We start from the raw sequence: 20,076 nt of genomic DNA on the forward strand, positions 1-20,076 counted from the left end.
CAGAGTCCCATCATGGGCGCTGAAGGCTGGTGAGTCGACCCTTCTTAGTGGAGTGGACTTAAAAATGGTGGCAATTCAGGGGCCATGTTGGTAGTCATTCTAAAAGTCAATATGGGGGCCATTTTGGAACATGAAAAACAATGACAGAACGATGTATATACTGGCTAATTCGAGAACAGTGTCCTAAGTAGGGGACAAGCGCAGTTAGCGGGGATATTAAATGGGGCTAGAATAGTAAGCCAGCTAGGATTTGAGCAACTACATTGGATAGCCACTATGAAGCTGTGGTCCTACAATAAAGTGTGTAGTGTTATCCATGGCCTGGCTAAATCCTGTTAAGGCTGCCCCAGGGGATATCTTCGTTTAGCCTGTGTTTGTCAGTGGCTAGACGATGGATCCATCTCTGTTCCATCTTAAAGAGTGCTGATTGTGAGATGGACTGATGTGCTTCAAGTATCACCCAGTTCAAGTCTTCGCTGGTGTGTCTAGCAGTGTCAAAGTGTGTGTAGAGTTTGGTAGTCAATCTGTGGCAACAAATGTTGCTCTTATGTTCGCTCATTCATGTTTTTGCTGCTCTAGTTGTCATGCCTACATATCGGAGTTGACAAGGACATGTAAGCAAATAGATGCAATTGACGGTATTGCAGTTTGTATGTTTGATCAGCTTTCAAGTAAAGTTATTGGAAAAGGTGATTTCTTTGGGGGGTTTGGTCATTGGGCATGCTGCACAAGAGCCACATGGATAATGGCCTTGGACTGGCGGGAGGTCCCAAAGGGTTCTCTGTGTTGGGACATTTCTGCTTTTTGGTCTGGTATGGATAAGTATATCTTTGAGGTTACTAGTTTTCTTAAAAGCAAACCTAGGTGTTGCAAGTTGTAAATCACCGGTGTTGAGGATTCCCCAATGTTTTCGAATAATGTTTCTGATCTTATTGGAATCTGGCGTGAAGGATGTTACACATGTGAGTGTCTCGTTTGGTTATTTTTGGTTGTATTCCAGTAGTGCCTCTCTGTTATTGTGCCTTGCTCTTTTCATGGCTTGTGACACCTTGTGTCGTGGGTATTGTCGTGCATGAAAATTAGCAGCTAGGTTTTTGGCTTCTGATTTGTAATCTTCAAGTGAACTACAGTTCCTCCTAATCCAGAGGAATTGGCCAAACGGTAAGTTCTTTTTGAGGGCCCTTGGATGATGGCTGCTTAACAATAGGAGGCTGTTACTGTCTGTGGGCTTTTTATATAGTTTGGTCATCAAGCGACCCTCAGTCAGGACAATACTGAGGTCGAGGAAGGAGACCATACATTCAGAAATGGTGTGACTGAATTTAAGGTAAGGGTTGTGAGTATTGACCCAGATGCAGAATTCATCACAGCTTGCCCTATCTCCTTCCAAAAGATTAGAATATCTTCGATGTAACGCCTCCATAGTAGGAGGTTATTCAAGTAAGGATTACGTACATCGAAGATGAGCCTCGTCTCGAAAGCAGCCATGTAGAGGCAGGCCACACTCGGGGCGAAAGTGCTGCCCATAGAAGTGCCCTGTGTCTGGTGGTAAAGTTTGTTGTTAAATTCAAAAAAGTTTTCCGTACGGGCAAGGGTGGCTCACTTCATGATAAATGACACCGGTCTGCGTGATTCCCAAAGAGATGTATTGAGGGAATCTTCAATTACTTCCAGGGTGGCACGTTGAGGGATGTTGGTATATAGTGCGTCCACGTCCATGGTAACCAGCAGGTTAATCTCATCATGGCGTTGGAATCCCTCAATCAGGCGTAAGACATCTTTTGTATCTAGAAGGAAAGAAGGTGTCTCCTTAACTAGAGGCTGTAGGAAATGGTCACAGAACCGGGAAAGAGGTTCCAGAGTTGAGCCAATCCCTGACACTATGGGCCTCCCCGGTATGGGTCTAACATCCTTGTGTATTTTGGGAAGGATGTAAAAATAAGGTGTTATGGGGTCCTTAGTGACAAGGAATTCTGCCTCTTTTTTGCTTATCCATCCTTCAGTTTCTGCTGTGAAGACCATGGTAGAGATCAGAGTGGTCAATCTTTTGGTTGGATTCACAGTAATGGGGGTGTAGTATTTAGCATTACTAAGTTGTTGCACGCATTCGGTGTCGTAATCATTAGTTGACATAATTACAATCGCACCCCCTTTGTCAGCCTGCTTGATAGTTATGCTTGGGTCATCCGCAAGGGATCTCGTGGGAATCCACTCCATTTTGGAGAAGTTGTGGAAGGGGGTGTCGGGTCAGTCTATGGTCAAGTCTTTGAGCACCGCCTGCTCAAAAGTCAAAATCTCATTTGGCACCATGCTGTTATTTGGTGTAAAGGTGGAGGGATTGTGTAGTCCCGTGTCATTCCTGGGTTGTGAGGGTCTGTCTTTAAAGAATGCATTCAACCTCACTTTGCGAAAGAAGTTGTGTATTTCACATTGATTTCTGAACCGGTCAATTTTCGGGGTGGGCACATAGCCTAGACCTTTACGTAGGACAATTAACTCTGTCTCTGTGAGGTGCCTGGGGGAGAGATTTACTACTAGTTTTTCTTCCCCCTGGTTATACTCCGAGTCTCCACGGAGTTTGGGGGCTGTTGTTCCTGCCAATGAACTTGTTTGGCATTCCCTCTTCTTCCTTTTCCTCTGGTCCAGCCTCTTCTTAAAAAAGGCTGGTTGTTACCGGCAAAGAATTGTGGTGTCCCCTGTGGATAACAAGGTGGTCCCTGAGGGTACCCAGGGAATTGCCATACGGGTGGTCCTTGATAAGGTTGCATAGGGTAATGGGGGAATCCTGGTTGTGAATTACACCTGGGATTATTGTTACCCCAGCTCCCTGTACTGGAGTCGCTACTCGAGGAGGATCCCCTCCTTGTTTGCGATGTACTCTCATCCGAGGAGTAGCTGGTCTTGTTTGAAGCAAAGTCAGCTTTAAGATAGGGGTAAACCTTTTCCCTGTCAAACTTTTGGATATCTTTTTGCAGTTTACTGATCTTATGTTTCATCAGAAACTCTTTGTTTTCTGCCAGCTCGTTATTGATTTCGGTAAGCTTGCCTTTGTAAATTGTCATTACTATAGTGGTCTAAAGGTTGCTCTCAACTATTTGTATACGAGTGAGAAGAGCATCAGCTAGTCTTTTGGCTATGTTTATGATGAGGATAAGGAGATCCTAGTGCATTTCCTAGCTGGGTGTGTGAGGGCCCTTATTCCGAAAGGAAGGACTTCCCAGTTCCTCCCCTTTCTTACCAACACTACCAGTGTGTAGTGAGGGACTTCTTCAGTCACCTCTCTCTCCCTATCAGCCCTCTTTCCAATCAGGAACTGCATACCCTTTTTCTTGATATTTAGCTTGGGCATGTATGCTGGACCTCCCTAATTGCCCATATTCCCCCTTTCCTTGTCTGGTTTATTAATGGTATGGCATCAGTAGATTTATATTGTAACGTTTTGGGTCCCACTCATCGTAAAGGCCATACTTTGAATTTGGTCTTTAAACAAACTGAGTTGGTGCAAGGGGTGAAAAAGATCCCACAGGCTTCGACAGATCACTATCTTGTTGCACTATACCTCAGGTGAAGAGGGATTGAAGTGAGCTCTCCATTCCCAAACTCATTATGTTATGTTAAATTAAATTTCTAGAGCACACAAATACCAAGGGGTGTCTTGGCACTAGCTGTTACTGAAACCATCCTAACTTCATGTTCATGGATTTAAAAAAGATATGTTTTAAGAACTTTTCTAAAAAGGAGAAGATTGTTCATGGATTTTAGGTGCAGGGGTAATGCAAAACATCTTCCAAGATTGAATTTTGAGATTCAAACGCTTTTGGGTGCGGAGGAGCATAAGGTCCGAGATGGAGAATACCACTTAAATTTCTTATTCAGTTAGTCAGGCCCTATAAGCTTTGAACTTGATATAGATATAGAGAGCCTTTAAAATGACTCTTTGTATACTAGGTAGCCATTGCAGCTGTTTGAGTGTCGCTGAGATGGATTGAAACTTGGAAATACCCAGTAGCAATCGTGCTGCAGACTTTTGAAGGCTTTGTAGATTATTCATGTATTGCTGTTGCATGTTCGTATATAAAGCATTAAAATAGACGATTGTGGTGAGGATCATGGATGTGACTTCTGTTTTCTGCAGCTCAGGAAGGATAAAAGGTAGGATTTTCTTTAAGGTCTTTAATGTGTGGAAGGAAGATTATGTAATGGCTTTGACCAGAGTACCAAAAGTAAATTTATCATCCACCAGTACTCCCAGGTTATGTACTTTCCTTACAGAGATTGGGAGGGAAACCAGTTTCAGCTGCCACCAGGAAGGGGACCAGAGGGAAGCTGAGTTTCCAAATATGTGACCTCAGTTTTTGAAGAGTTTAGCTTCAGGCAATTATTAATATCCATCTAGTCACTGACTGCTCACATTGAGTCATGGAATCTCGTGCCAGTATTCTGCTCATTCTTGGTCAGGGAGACCATGATCTGGGTGTCATTGGCATGGAATGTGAGCAAAAACCCAAATAATCTAATTAGACTGGCCAAGGCTGTGACATAAATATTAAACAGTTTGGCTTTATGAAGATCACTGGGGGACTCCAAAGGGAAAAGAGAATGGATCAGAAGTAAATTTTTCAAGTTCCACTGATTGTTAGCAGCCGTGTAGGAAAGGGCTAAGAAGGACTAGGGCAGTTCCTACTTACGCTGATGTTTGAAAGGCAATAAATCAGTAGTCTATGATGGACTGTATCGAATGCTGCTGTAAGATCTATTATTACCAGGGCTACACCCTCCTGGTCAAGGGATTCTCTGATCTACTCTATGGTCTTTTCATTTGTCAGTTTGAGGAGTGTGAGTGACCCTCTAACTCCTATCCTTTAGAAAATGGCTATAAGAATTATGGGAAATGGGTTTGAAACAGAACTGGATGTGGTCTTACCTATAAAAAAAGTTCATCCAAAGCCCACTAGACCTTCTGCCTCATGGTACACCATTGCCATATCTGAGGAGGCAAGAAGAGGGTGCAAGAGACTTGAGAGAGTCTGGCATGTTGATTACTCTATAAAAGCCTCGGCACAGCCTCTATTGGAAAAGTGAAAGAATTCTCTAAGCAATGTCTGGATACCAGCAGAGTGGAAACAGGCATTATTTGTCCCCATTTTGAAAAAAACTGAATACAGATCAATCAGTTTTTGCCAATTTTTGTCCCATCTTGCTTCTCCATTTTGGGGTCAAGATCTTGAAGAGAGATGTCAAATCACAGCTTTTTTGGAACAACAGCACATCCTTGGGCAGGTACAATCTGGCTTCAATCCAGCCCACAGCACTGAATATACCTCGGTAGCAGTCTTTAATGATTTGAAGCTGCCAGCTGATAGGGCAGACCCAGTAGCTCTACCTCTTTTTGATGTGACAGCAGCATTTTACACAGTTTTCTACTACATTTTATCAACCAGCCTTAGGGAGATTTGTATTGTTGGAAGAGCCCTTCCAGGGATTAGATTTTATCTAGAGGATAGGCAGAAAGCTGTCTAACTTCCTCACTTCATGTCATCCTTCAGAGCTTGTCCATTGACTATGCTAATCAGGCCTTTTGATTTCACTTGTATGAATTACGCGGATGGCACTCAATTAGTTATTGTCCTAGACAAAACAAGGGACACCCCATTAGAAACATTCCATAAGTGTATGTCAGCAATATCATCTTCGCTTCATGCCAGTGATCTGAAGTTTAATACTGACAAATCTGAGGTTTTTTGGGTAGTTCAATTTAGATGGCAAGACCTTTTCCTTCAACATCTTGGACCCCTATTGGAACTTATTCACTTCTCCCAGCTCAGTTGGTAAGAAATCTGGGTTTCTGGGTGAGAATTTGACTCTGATAAAGCAGGTTTATCGCTTGGCATCTTCCTCTTTTTTTCCTGTTGATGATAAAATTGTGAAGCTGCTGCAGTTAGCAGTCTGACGGTTAAGGGTTCAGGCTTTTATTCTTAGTTGGCGTGATTATTGTAATTCCCTTTTCTATGGCGCTCCTCAGGCTGTGTTGAATAATTGCAGTGTTTGCAAAATATGATGGCCAAGTTAACTGCAGGCCGGCCTTCCCATGCCTCATCTTCTTCTGTGTACGCTGCACTGGCTTCAAGTGTCTAAAATGATTATTTTTAATGCTCTTTGCAAAGTACACAATACAAGTCATAATTCTGGTCCTGTTTACATGAGGATAAGGCTTAAGATGTACACTCCAAATAGATCCCTTTGCTGTATGGACGCATTTCTCCCAGTCCCCACATTTTTGTGCACTAGTTTATGAGGTAGGATTTTTCGTTGGTGACAGAGAGATTATGAAACACTCTGCCCATTACCTTGAGGAAAACCAGTACTCATTTGCATTTTCAAAAGGCTTTAAATACTTAGTTGTACTATGGATAATCCTTCTTTCAAATGGGAATGTTACGAATGAGCTGGTTTATGGCTCTCTTTTTTTGTGCTTTTGAAGGTTTAGGTTGATGTAGTAGCTGTTTTCTCTTTAAGCGCCAGGAGCCCTTTTTGTTATTTGCTCACTTATAAACTCTTAACATAACATAACAATTGATTTAGTTTTACATATACTGTTTAAGACATCTATGGGCCATAAGTTGAGTTTTTTATCTGCTTGACTCGAACAACCATTGCTGACTTGTAAATATGGCAGCCGGTTAAAGACACCAGTATCTGAATGGCAGACTGAGTGGGGGCCTGGGGTATACATTAAAAGGAGCACTAACAAACACTATGATCCCTGACAGTATCAAACAGTTCAGTAAGTCTTAAGATTAGGAGAACAGAACAAAATTGTTGTGTGGTGCATTGAAGATGTTCTATATATATATGAATGTATTAATAAAATAATTTATAACGCGCATTAACTATCAAAAGTAGGGCATCCAGATATTTATATAAAAGTTCAGATTCACTGAAGAGCCCACAGTGGAGCACCTATTGAAGAGAGAGAGTGGAATTCAATGATCTGGGAAAGTCATTTATGAACTACATATTCTTTGTGTTTGGATAGAAGGGAATTAGTTGTTTAAATAAGAACAAACTGATGATGGGAGTACATGGGCATATTTTATTGGATTGGCACGGATACCAGAAAAAAAGATAGTGATCAAAAGGGAACACAGGTGGAGTGGTGTGAACACAAACCTGTTCTTCCACTTCCACCTTGGGCCCTCAAGCAGAGGAATCTTGGCTTGGAGGTAAAGGAAAAAACTCTCATTACGTAGGCTTAGGGTGCAACTTGCAATTTAAGAAACCACAGGGTGTTTGAATCTGCTACATTACTACCTTATTACATCATAATATTTTTTTTATGGACACATGTCCTAATAATTATTTATAAGGGATGAGGCGAAATGGCCTATAAACTCACAGTCCAAATCCCCTCTCCGAAGATGAAGCCATGCTGGATTTTGCTGCTGGCTGCAGTCGTGTATGCTCAATTAGGTAAGACTTCCAGGCTTTTTATGATGGTAGGAAATTAGAAAAGCAGACGCAATAAATAACAATTAATATATAAATTGCATTATTATTTCATTATAAGATTGTATTAGTAGCAGTGATGGCAGTAGTGGTAGATCTCATATGGTAATAGTAGTAGTGATATATTTGTTGTAGTATGTAGACGGAATATACGTTATACTGTACATTAATAGTTAATCTTAGCAATGATTCTCATGGCAGTAATGGTAGTAGTATAAGTTGCAGTAGTTGTTGGAGGGAAGTAGAACTCATAGTCATGGTAGCTGTATTGTAGTAATGGTATAAGTACTATAAGTGGACATTATCTAGCCGAGTAGCACTAATAGCAATTATATAGAGTTGTTATAGTAGTACTAATAGGAGAAGTTATATTAGTGATAGCAACAGTAGTATAGAAGTAGTCGTAAAGTACAAGAACATGGTTCTATACATGTGTAGTATTGTATTGCATTGTAATTGCATTTATATAGTGCTTGCTACCCCTGATGAGGTGTTGAAGTGCTTTTTCGGCAAGTAGCACGCTACTCTGGAACCCATAAAGGATTAGTGGTGAATTAGTATAGTGAAATTTGAAATTAATTTGAGTGGTGGACATGTTAGTTGGTTATTTGAATTGAAATGATAGTGGCGGGTTAGAAGAGGCAAGGATTTAAAAATCTTTTTTGTTTGTTTTGGAGCTCATAGCAGTAGGGGGAGGCTTGGGATGAGTAAAAGGGAGGTGGATGGGCAAGAGTAGTGGTAGCAGTATCATAACTGGTAGTAGCAGAATTTGTTTTTCTTTTTCTATAATAATAGTTACTGACCGATGGCCGTTTTTGTGTTTTATTTACAGGAATGTCAGAGTTTGCATAAAGGACTGAGGTTAAATGGCTTTAAGCCACAGATGATGTGTCAGTGAAGTTTTGTGTATGCTAATGTTTGCAGCAGAGTTTGGGAGTTGGCCACAATTAATTCACAAGTCTAATTATTTAATGGATCAACAATGAACATCATAAATCAAATTGCATCCTCAAAGACTTGAATGTTCTTTATGTGTCACGGTATTGTAATAATAGGACTTTGCATTTAGTGATGTACGGTTGCGAAAGACCTTAGTTTTAATCTAAGTAAATAGCTTAATTTAAAATATTAATGATGATTCAGTGTATTGTGTAGAAATTTTGTACAAGTGGTACAAGAAAGACATTCACTGCAGAAGAGACAGCCAATTTTAACAGATTTTCAAGTTATAAAATGAATATATAAAGGATTATAATCCAGACAAATTATTTACGACCACAGGATTTTTTTTTAATCAACAGCATTTTAACAATTTTAAATTAAAAAGAAAAACTAATATATATGGAATGGGTACAAGGGAAATTGTATTAGTAGCACTCTGAAATAGAGAAGGTATATGAGTACATAATGATCATATTTGGTAACTCAAAAGTATTTCAAGGAGGTTTATCAACCTGCACGCCTTCCATATCAAAAGACCGTCATTTGTTTTGCTTTAGAATTGGATGCTTTTGGAGTTGGTTTGTTATTTAAAAATAAAAAAACTGCAAAGATTTGACGGATGGCCATCCTGTTTGATGGAGCCGTCTGTCATACTTTTACAACATTGTCAGGAATGGAACCACCATGACAGGGGGTCCTGACAACGTTAAGGGTTGTCTGCGAGGCTGGATTTGGCAGGTGGCGGTCACTTGGGATGGTGGGGTCAGTGTTCTTAACCATCCCAATGGAGTGCTCTCCAATCGTGAAAGTCAAAATCAGCTCCCTTGGCTCACAAGTAAAAGACTAATGGATATTTGAAAACATTATGTACAAACCAAGACCTGCACTTTTCACGTTTGCATGGTTTGGATTTTTTTTTAACATAGGAGGGGTAAGAAAAAGTCTGTTGCATATACCAACAGTGGTTGTGTCATACTAGTTGATTGACATAATTAGCAACAGCAATTAACCAATGGCAAAACTTGGAAGCTTTAGGAAGACAAATGCTTTGTTTATTAAGTCTTTGTATGTGGTAAATTAATATAAGCTGTCTGTCCTGGATGAGCTGAGAATTGCTGCCGATAGGAAAACTTCGAATGCCCTGATTTTACTTGACCTATCAGCGGCATTCAATACGGTTAGCCACAACATTTTACTGACCCGTCTTACGGATGCAGGTATTAAGGGACTAGCATACCAATGGCTGGAGTCCTTTCTGTCGGGGCGTACCCAGCGGGTCCAACTGGGCACACAGATATCAGACAAGGGCTCTCTGACCTGCGGAGTCCCTCAGGGTTCTGCTTTGTCCCCTCTCCTTTTCAATCTATACCTCCAACCACTGGTGGAGAGCCTGGCACACATGGATTGTCAAGTTTTTAACTACGCCGACGATACACAACTTTTGGTACAACTTGATAACTCGAGACTAGCTCAGGAAAGAGTTCAGAATATATTACGGTTTACCGTAAAGTGGATGTCGGCCAACTCGCTTAAGATCAATCCCGACAAGACAGGGGTCCTGACTGTCCCCACAAAAAACAGCCCGTGGTGTGAACTTTTTTGGCCATGGGAGCTGGGGTCTGCCCCCTCCCCAGTCCCTGTGGTGAAAAGTTTAGGTATTAAAATAGACTCTGATCTCACCATGGCTAGGCAAGTTACATCAGTTTGGGGACATGCATTGGCCTCCTGAGGCAATTACGTAAGCTTGTGCCCCTCCTGTCTACGACCTCATTGCAGATGATTGTGTCTGCTATCATTATTTCAAGGCTGGATTATGGCAACGCCTTGTACATTGGCCTGCCATTAAACTTGACCAGGAAATTGCAGGTGGTGCAGAATGATGCAGTCCGTCTGATTTTTGGCCTGCCCAGAAGGGCGCATGCCTCTGACCTCCTTACCAAACTGCACTGGCTGCCGATGAAGCAAAGAGCCATCTTCAAAGGCCTCTGCATCACTCATAAAGCCCTATACGGCCAGGACCCTGCATACATTAAGGAGCGCTTTCAAATATATACCCGAGACGTATTCTGCGGTCCTCGGAGGCGGGTCTTTTAGTCCCCACTCGGTTTTAACTCACCTCCAAGGGGGGCAGGGCTTGTTCAACTCTTCTTCCACATCTCTGGAATAACCTGCCGGAACACCTGCGCAAGGAGCCCGTTCTTTTGAAATTCAGGAAACTTCTTAAAACTATCCTGTTTAGAGAGTCATTAGAATAACACCTCACTTTTTCTTATGTTATTGCACGGTACTAGGACGCTATCTTCCTCTCCAAATCGCGAAGAGACCAGTTGGTGAATCTGCGCTATATAAAAGTCCTTTAACATAACATAACATAACATAAGCATTCAAGAGCACTATGAAATCCTATTACTAACTTTATCTTGTCTGTGATGAAGCAGGTAAAGTTTATCTTTCTTTTAACAGAAAAGAATTGTAATATGTGTCCAGTTTCAATTAACTAATAAACCCCAATCAACACAGTGGGCCATACATTTTGGCTTAACGTAACCAGAAAGATGAGCTAATTAAGTTGCTTTAGGCTGGGAGACTACTACACAGAATTGGTATTAGGATAGGATAATGGAGAGGGCATCTCCTCAAGAAGAATAAAAAAAGAATTCCAAAGTTAAACCCAGAATGGAAGGATAAGATTCCAATAATCATATATCCAAAACCATGCCTCACAAAGTGATAAAGCTGAATAATATTTACAAAAATCAGGAAAGGTTTCACAATAATTTAGCTTTAGTCCTTTCAACCTTAAAACAGGAACTTTATTACTGTTACAAATGTTGAAAGTGCAGTACTAATGAATTTAAACAATGTTTAGGTAAGTTGAGGAATAATACTGAAATCGTGTAAAATACATAAACTATCCTCTTTTAGGTTTAAACCTATATTAACTGATAGAACCCCACCAAAAGCTAAACAACCCTCATCAGCTGAAACATATAAACACTGATAGACCCCTGCATAATCACAAACTAAAATTCAAATTCAAAGACAGAAAAAGTAAGAGAGAATGAGTCATTTTTTTCTTTCTGAAGGGGCCAACATTATCTAACTTTATTTTACACGGAAGCAGCAAGAAAGACTGGTCTAAGATTATTCTGCTTGATTTCCGTTGTTTTGGAATGTCACTAAAATATTGTTTATTCTTCCTTTTGTTTTCTCCAGTTTTGTGTGCTTGGTTTGAAAGTGTAGAGTTTAGAACCATGTTGTCCATCTGATATAATTATTTTCCTCACTGTGGAGAACCTTTAAATATTATTATTATAGTTGTTCTATTGGCAGTGTTAAATTTTTTCACTCTTTGTTCAAATGGTAGTGTCACAAGAATCTTGGCCAACATATGCTATCACATTTACCCACAGACACATAATCGATAAAACCCTTTGATACATCATACATCAGCCCTCTTTTCAATAAAACAAACTGGCAATATTAATATAATAATAATTCAGTTTATAAAGTGCATGGTTACCTCACAAAAGGTGTCCCAGCGCTAGGAAGAGCACAACAGGGAAGCCTAACTGGAATCAAAAAGCAAAGTTTTCAGTTGCTTTCTGAAATTCACTTGAGTGGGTGCCAGCCGAAGGTGCAGCTGTAATGAGTTCCAAAGCCTGGAACCCAAGTAACTGAAGATGCAGACACCCGCTCTCACCTTCTTGATTCTAGGGACGGCGGCCAAATTGGCCGTAGTGGATCTCAGAGCTCTGCTCGGAGCGTAAGGAGTAACCATATCCTCAGATAAGCAGGGCCTTGACGGGCAAGTGATTTGTAGCAGAAAAAGAGAGCATTGAAAGTGATTCTCTGTTTTACTGGTAGCCAGTGCAGCTTCTTCAGTGCGATGCTGATAGAGGATCGCCTTAGGAGTCTGAGGACTGTCGAGGTGCTGCATTCTGCATACGTTGAAGCCTCTTCAGTCGAGATTGAGAGACACCTAAGTACAGAATGTTACAGTAATCCAATCTGGATATAACAAGCGCCTGGATGACTTTATTGATCTCAAAATCCCAAAGCGCTTTCTGGCAAGGACATCGATCTGGGCATCAAACAAGAGCTGCTCATCAAACCAGATGCCCAGGTTCTTAACCTTGGGCTTGGGGGTTGGTAAAGGGCCGAGGTTACCTGACCGCCAGCCATTAGACCATATATTCAAATGCTCTCCCAGTACCTGGACTTCAGTCTTTTGAGTATTCAGTTTGAAGCAGTTGAGGTCCATCCAAGCAGCAACATTATAATGCCGGCAGGACACCTGCCAAACACACCAGGCTGAAATATTCAATACAAGGCATAGTGACAGGTACATTGAAAAGAATGATGTCACTATGCACACGGGATAGTGCTGGAAATATGACACAAGACTTTGCACATGTCAACAAAGTTTACAGCTGCAAGATGTCCTATTGTTGTGTGATACCTTCAACTAATCCTATCTTTTTACCCAACTGCACTTCACTGCGAGTTTTTTTAGTTCATAGACACAATTTTAATAGCAACATTTAGGGTCTCAGAATACAACATAATGTTTGTTCGAAGGTAAAGACTGACTTGCAGTGAGACAATTGCCATGTGGACAGTTGGCATCTCTGGGTGTCCCCGCAACTGCAGCATCACCTTGATTTAGTCAGGAAAAGAATGAAGAAAAGCAGTAGTAAGCATGCTTAAAGTATAGCATTTCAGACTGAATTAATCTAATGTAATTCAAACTTTTAAAAGTTTCACAAGTAACTATTCTGTTGGCAGGGTTGACCACCACTACAGTCTCAAAATATTCAGCAAGGAGTAGGGAATGGCCCCCAACTGTGTCCAGGAATTTGTTAATTAAATTGTTGAGTATAGCACTCTTACATTTGAATCCATTATTAGTCCTATAAACCAGACGTGTCCTGTCAGAGAGCATGTGAGATATAATGAGATATGAGAGAGGGTAATGAGATGTGAGGGTGAGTGAAAACAGACTAACATAAGTCCATTGGACGCACTGCCAATGAGAAAGCACTTCATATTCTGCCTTTTTGTTAAATATGTGATTTATAACAATCGCTGCAAAAACATGTTTTTAAATCCTGAAAAACACCAAAAAATTAAATTTTAAATTTGAAGGATATCTGTGGTATGGCATGCTCACTCTCCCGTGAATTCAAATTATCATGCAATCAATATCTAGCAACAAAAAGGTGTCGGGTTCTTGTCTTGTTCACATTTTTAAGATGTTTCCCTTTTTCTCTATCATAGAGGGAGGATTGATATGAATCTATTATGCAAAAAAAAAACCCATTTCCCAATAAATTTCGGTTTGCTGGTTCTAATAAAAAGATAGCATTATGAGCTGTCATTAATGTCTTTATTTGCAGTTTGTGATTTTTTATTTTGTTGCTTTTGTTCTTCGCTTGTTCTTACAGTTCTTTTCTACTGTTGTCATTTTGTTACCTTTTTGTTGTGACATTTGGCTTGTGAATGCCTTTTTTTGCATTCATTGTGATAAATCTCAGGCTCCGGTGAAGTGACACATTCCATTGTAGTGGTCACAAAACATGTGTTGATCTTTTTGGGTTCTTTGTATTTATTGATATGTTTTGTTCAATTGAAGAATAAAATCATATAATGGACCCTCAGTAACTCAAATAGTCTTGTGTTACTTGGATTTCTTTACATGACCTCTTCACTTGAAGAGTAACATTTGGAAGAAGCCATCATCATCACAATTAATACTAATCAGATGCAGACCTCAAACATTGTCTTTTTTTTATTTCTAGTCTGGTAGTGCCGGCAGTAGGAACTATGGGCCCGATTCACAGAACTAACTTAAGACAAAATCCTAAACTTACTACCATTTTGGTATTCACAGAAGGCACTTACTCATTTTGGTATTCACAGAAGGCACTTACTCATTTCGGTATTCACAGAAGTTAGGAGTCCTAACTTTAGGACTCCTAAATGCCTTCTGTGAATACCGAAAGTCTTAAAATTTGGATTTTTCTCAGTTTAGTAGTAGTATAGTTAGGACTCCTAACTTTAGGACTCCTAAATGCCTTCTGTGAATACCGAAAGTCTTAAAATTAGGATTTTTCTCAGTTTAGTAGTAGTATAGTTAGGACTCCTATCTTTAGGACTCCTAAATGCCTTCTGTGAATACCGAAAGTCTTAAAATTAGGATTTTTCTCAATTTAGTAGTCCTAAATTTTAGACTTAGGACTACTAAATTGAGAAAAATCCTAATTTTAAGACTTTCGGTATTCACAGAAGGCATTTAGGAGTCCTAAAGTTAGGAGTCCTAACTATACTACTACTAAACTGAGAAAAATCCTAATTTTAAGACTTTCGGTATTCACAGAAGGCATTTAGGAGTCCTAAAGTTAGGACTCCTAACTTCTGTGAATACCGAAATGAGTAAGTGCCTTCTGTGAATACCAAAATGAGTAAGTGCCTTCTGTGAATACCAAAATGGTAGTAAGTTTAGGATTTTGTCTTAAGTTAGTTCTGTGAATCGGGCCCTACGATTGGTTTTGAGGCCGCCCTAGTCTGAATAGAAGAGCTGCTTATTCCCTCTCTTCTGTTATTATCCGTTTTGAGGGTTATGCATCTGAATAAACACTGATTTGACGTTAAGAGGTTTGGAAACACTGAGAAAACACCACTGAAATCCACAAAAAATAAAGTCTGAAAACAGGAGAGCCTAAAAATAAAAAAGGAGATATCAGCATAATTATAGTTTCCTACCTCCCCCACCATGAACAGCACATTGGATCTAATTGACTGAGATTATGAAATGTATTTATAATATTCTACAAATGTATTTTAACAGTTTAGAGAACCCTACTCCAAGATATCATATGGTTGAGCCTCTCCAAAATGAAGTTATGATCTGGAAACACACACTTCAAGCAAAATGTATATAGAGATACATTTTCTGATTAATCTGTTTTTGATTTTTGTTCAGACTCTAAAATACAGGTTGACTTTAACAAAGAAAACAAGTATTGAATACTAATGATCAAACAAATATAAAAGAATATAATCAGCATACAATTGTAATGTGTATGGCTTAAAAAGTCTGTAAAATTCATATTTTTTAAGTCTGGATACAACATTAAAATAAACAATAAAGGGGATAACGGACATCTTTGCCTAAATGTGCCTTTTTTTTAAACTGATGCGGTAAGTAAATCACATGATCAAGATAAATATTATAATAAGACCTTAAGACCTTAGCTTTTTTTAATGTGGTTCTTTTAGCTTTGTAGGCAAGAGAAAAGTGTATATCAAATGGAAAAAATTTCAAAATGCAAAACAAAAAAAAAGCCAGCAGAATGGGGCATGTAGAAAGTTAATGGTAGCAAAGAAAAATCTTGGGAAAATAATATTTAAGGGCAAGAAAAGAAAATACTGCCATTCCAGGTTTGGTGGGGGTCCCAGGCCCCACGCAATTGCCAGATGTTTGCTTTCAAATATTAAAAAGCATATATGCATATGGTCATTCATTCAGATATTGGAACATTCGTCTCAGCTAACAAATGAATGCAGCAGGCTGAGCAACAGAAATGTGGTTCCCATGAAAGTACCAAATTATATTTCTATCCACACTAAACAACAAGGGTAGTGTTGATATTAGCACTGTCAAGGTTCAGCCTACCTTGCCTGCAATTAAATGTGACTGTTGCTCTTCAAAATGTCACCCACTCATGTGCTTGACGCTAATAAAAAATGGCCAATTTTATAGGTGACACATTCATACACACCCACACACACTCCTGCTTAAGTCCCGGATAAATACTATTTTAATTTGCTAATTGATAGATGTGCTCATAATAGACCCGGGCTTTATTGTTCCTAGAGGATACTGAATGATTCAAGGAAGAGCAAAAAATATTGCACAGTTCTGCATCAACTTTGGTGGAACACTCCAGCAAAATACCAAGTAAGCGTGCACTGCAAACTGCATTTACCATAATGCTAATGGGCGAACTGTGCTGGGAGGTCAGCAGTGTGCTCCCACCCATTCCTGTTTAAAAAGGCTCCCTTGAGCCACTGAGCTAACGAGCTAGTGGAGATTCACCTGTGCACCTGTGAGAGGTACTGAGACCTGTAAGAATTTTGGCAGCCGGCTCAGCAACCCCGGAAGAAAATTGTTTTTGCTCTCTACTGATGATGGATACAATCCAGAAACACATGTGTCTAGAGATGAGAGCACTAATCTGCACCAAGTTTGGTGGAACACTCCAGCAAAATACCAAGTAAGCGTGCCCTGCAAACTGTTTTCATCATAATGCTAAGGGGCGAACTGTGCTGGGAGGTCAGCAGTGTGCTCCCACCCCTTCTTATTGCGCAGTTGCTGATATTAATGAATATTGGGTATTAGCAGTGGTCACCTGCAATTTCAAGAACCCAGACCAACCCCTCAGTGGACAGACCCTTCTCTATAATTGTCACCAGAGAGTGGAATAAACTGCCTGGCGAAATTCTGAAAATCTCCTAACTTCTCCCCTCAAAAATGAACTTATTTAATCAGTAATAATCTCTGGCACCCCCACAATTTTTTTAGCTTGAAGCTTACCAGACATCTCAGCTGTCTGGTTGCAAAAAGGCTCTTCGGGATATTAGAAAGCTTCCCTGGAAATGTGTTTTGCCCATTGCTTACCATAGGCTTTGTGGTTTGTAGCTCACATTTGCTTACTTTCTATTTGCTGGCTTTATGTGTTTTATGCTGTCCAGCATGTGTTTGTTCATTCGGTGGAACATAGCCCATTTACCACCTCTCTTACTTGCTCCTTATATTCTTCCATGAGTGCTGGCTTTCTATAGACAGGCTATTAAATGTTGTTCTTATCTTGACAGATTTGCTGTTCATTTAAAGACATAGGTCAAATTCCAGGCTCTGTTTTCTGAGAAAGCTTGGTGTTTGCTTTTTGTTTCTGACTTAATAGTAAGAGGAAAGGTTTTGTGTTAGCACACAACAACATTTAAATGTCTGTAAATTAACTGTGCAAATATTTCAGAATATGTCAGACTCAGGAAAGCAGAAATGAAGCACATTTTTTATAATTCTAAACTGGGATGGGAACAACTATTTTAATTGATAGAAACAAATCAATACACTAGGTGATGCTATTTCCACACATTATTATTTGTGCACTGTATAGTTGTATCAGTATAGCTGTATGTGCAAATGTAACACTCATTTCAATGGAAAATGTGTTGTCTGTAATGGTAGTGTGCTACCACATCATGAATACTCCACTCTACACAACTACACTTACCACCAATGCACTCTATGTCACTCCACTCTGCTCTATGCCACTCTAAAACACTATATGACACTCCACTCTACAGTACTCCACTCTACAAGACTTCACAACACTTCACTCAACCCCGCTCCATTCTACGAAATTCTACTCCATGACACTCCACTTCATGACACTCCACTGTACACCACTCTATGCCTCTCCACTCTAGGCCACTCTGCTCTACGACACTCCACTCTACTACACTACACTCTACTACACTACACTCTACAACACTTCACTCAAATGCACTTCATGACAGTCCACTTTAGACAACTCCACTCTACAACACTCTACTCCACTGTTTGACATTCAGGGGCATATTTACAAGGAAATATTTCTTTTAGCGGCGTTCTTCATTTACAAAGCGGTGTTTAGCCACTTAGGTGCCGATTCCGATCCTGTAAAACCCGGGTACGAATGGTCGTACGGAGCGAATTCTCCGTCCGACTCGTACCCCGGAAAACCACCTTACAAACCCGCAAGTACGATTCGTACAGAAATACCATTTCCGTACGAGTCGTACAAAACTCCGACCGGCTAAAAAATACCCATAATTCCGATCCGGGACATCGCGTACGTGACGTCCGGACGGAGTCAGGCAGCGTTCTATGGACCAGCAAGTACGATTCGTGCCTACGTCACTCCGCACGGATCATTTTTTACGGCAGCTAAAAACTCCCGGGAAAGTGAGGATGAAGCGAAGAAGGAGCTGCGGGACGTGACGGACAGCCATGGACCCCATCCTACGTGTCATCCCGGCCCTCCTAGCCTACGACCTGGTGCACAGAAACCGACGCAGATGCCGCAGAAGGTCAGCACAACACCCAGGGGCAAAGGGGGGGCGAGGGGCAGGAAACATAACCGCCACCAAATTTTTAAAATACCATATACTGTCCTAACATTACCTCCAGGGTCTGGTCACTTCGGGGGGCGTGTCCAACAATTCCCGCGTACGCGTACGCGTACCCGTCACCACTACAATGGTGGTACGGCCCGTAACCACTCCCTCAGAGCGTGGGTACGGCCCGTACCACCATTGGAGTGGTGATGTAGGGGTACGCGTGGTACAGGTCGTACCCACGCCCTCAGAGCATGGGTACGGCCCGTACCACCATTGGAGTGGCGATGTAGGGGTACGCGTGGTAAGGGCCATACCCACGCCCTCAGAGCGTGGGTACGGCCCGTACCACCATTGAAGTGGAGATGTAGGGGTACGCGCCGTACCCATGCCCTCAGAGCGTGGGTACGGCCCGTACCACCATTGGAGTGGTGATGTAGGTGTACGCGTGGTACGTGCCGTACCCACGCCCTCAGAGCGTGGGTACGGCCCGTACCACCATTGGAGTGGTGATGTAGGTGTACGCGTGGTACGCGTCATACCCACGCCCTCAGAGCATGGGTATGGCCCGTACCACCATTGGAGTGGCAATGTAGGGGTACGCGTGGTAAGGGCTGTACCCACGCCCTCAGAGCGTGGGTACGGCCCGTACCACCATTGAAGTGGAGATGTAGGGGTACGTGCCATACCCACGCCCTCAGAGCGTGGGTACGGCCCGTACCACCATTGAAGTGGAGATGTAGGGGTACGTGCCGTACCCACGCCCTCAGAGCGTGGGTACGGCCCGTACCACCATTGGAGTGGTGAAGTAGGTGTATGCGTGGTACAGGCCGTACCCACGCTCCGAGGGCGTGGGTACGGACCGTACCCCTACATCGCCACTCCAATGGTGGTACGGGCCCGTACCCACGCTCTGAGGGTGTGGGTACGGACCGCATCACCCGTACCTTTAGGGCACCAGTACATTAGTGATACAAGGCATACACACGCCACAAATGTTGGCTTACGGCCTCCTGCAGCATATAAGCAGCATATTGGGGTGTGTACATGGCCACGACAGCAGTGTACAGCTCCAAGGGTGCTGGTGGGTGGGTGTCTGCCAAGGAGTCCCAGCAGTGGACATAGACATGTGAGGGGTGGGTGCATATCATTCCCAGCAGTGGACAGAGACATGAGGAGTGGGTGCAGAGGACTCCCAGCAGTGCCCAGATATATGAGAAGTGGGTGCAGGGGACTCCCAGCAGTGGACAGAGACATGAGGGGTGGGTGCAGAGGACTCCCAGCAGTGCCCAGACATATGAGGGGTGGGTGCAGAGGACTCCCAGCAGTGGACAGACATATGAGGGGTGGGTGCATATCACTCCCAACAGTGGACAGAGACATGTGAGGGGTGGGTGCAGAGGACTCCCAGCAGTGGACAGAGACATGGGGGTGGGTGCCTATCACTCCCAGCAGTGGACA

The 20,076-nt window shown here is 41.7% G+C and overlaps 1 protein-coding gene across 1 annotated transcript in view; it reads left to right on the top strand.

Annotated features, from left to right (window-relative positions):
• Positions 1-7,341: 7,341 nt before the first annotated feature.
• Positions 7,342-20,076, top strand: part of LOC146830610 (ly6/PLAUR domain-containing protein 2-like) — a 119,016-nt gene continuing 106,281 nt past the window's right edge. Inside the window, exon 1 of the mRNA XM_085604059.1 lies at positions 7,342-7,470. Within this exon, the coding sequence (XP_085460185.1) occupies positions 7,380-7,470 (91 nt within the window). The 5' untranslated portion in view covers positions 7,342-7,379. The remainder of the gene's footprint in view (positions 7,471-20,076) is intronic.

This window comes from Triturus cristatus, chromosome 5_1 (assembly GCF_964204655.1).
Source record: "Triturus cristatus chromosome 5_1, aTriCri1.1, whole genome shotgun sequence".
Classification (NCBI taxonomy): Eukaryota; Metazoa; Chordata; class Amphibia; order Caudata; family Salamandridae; genus Triturus; species Triturus cristatus.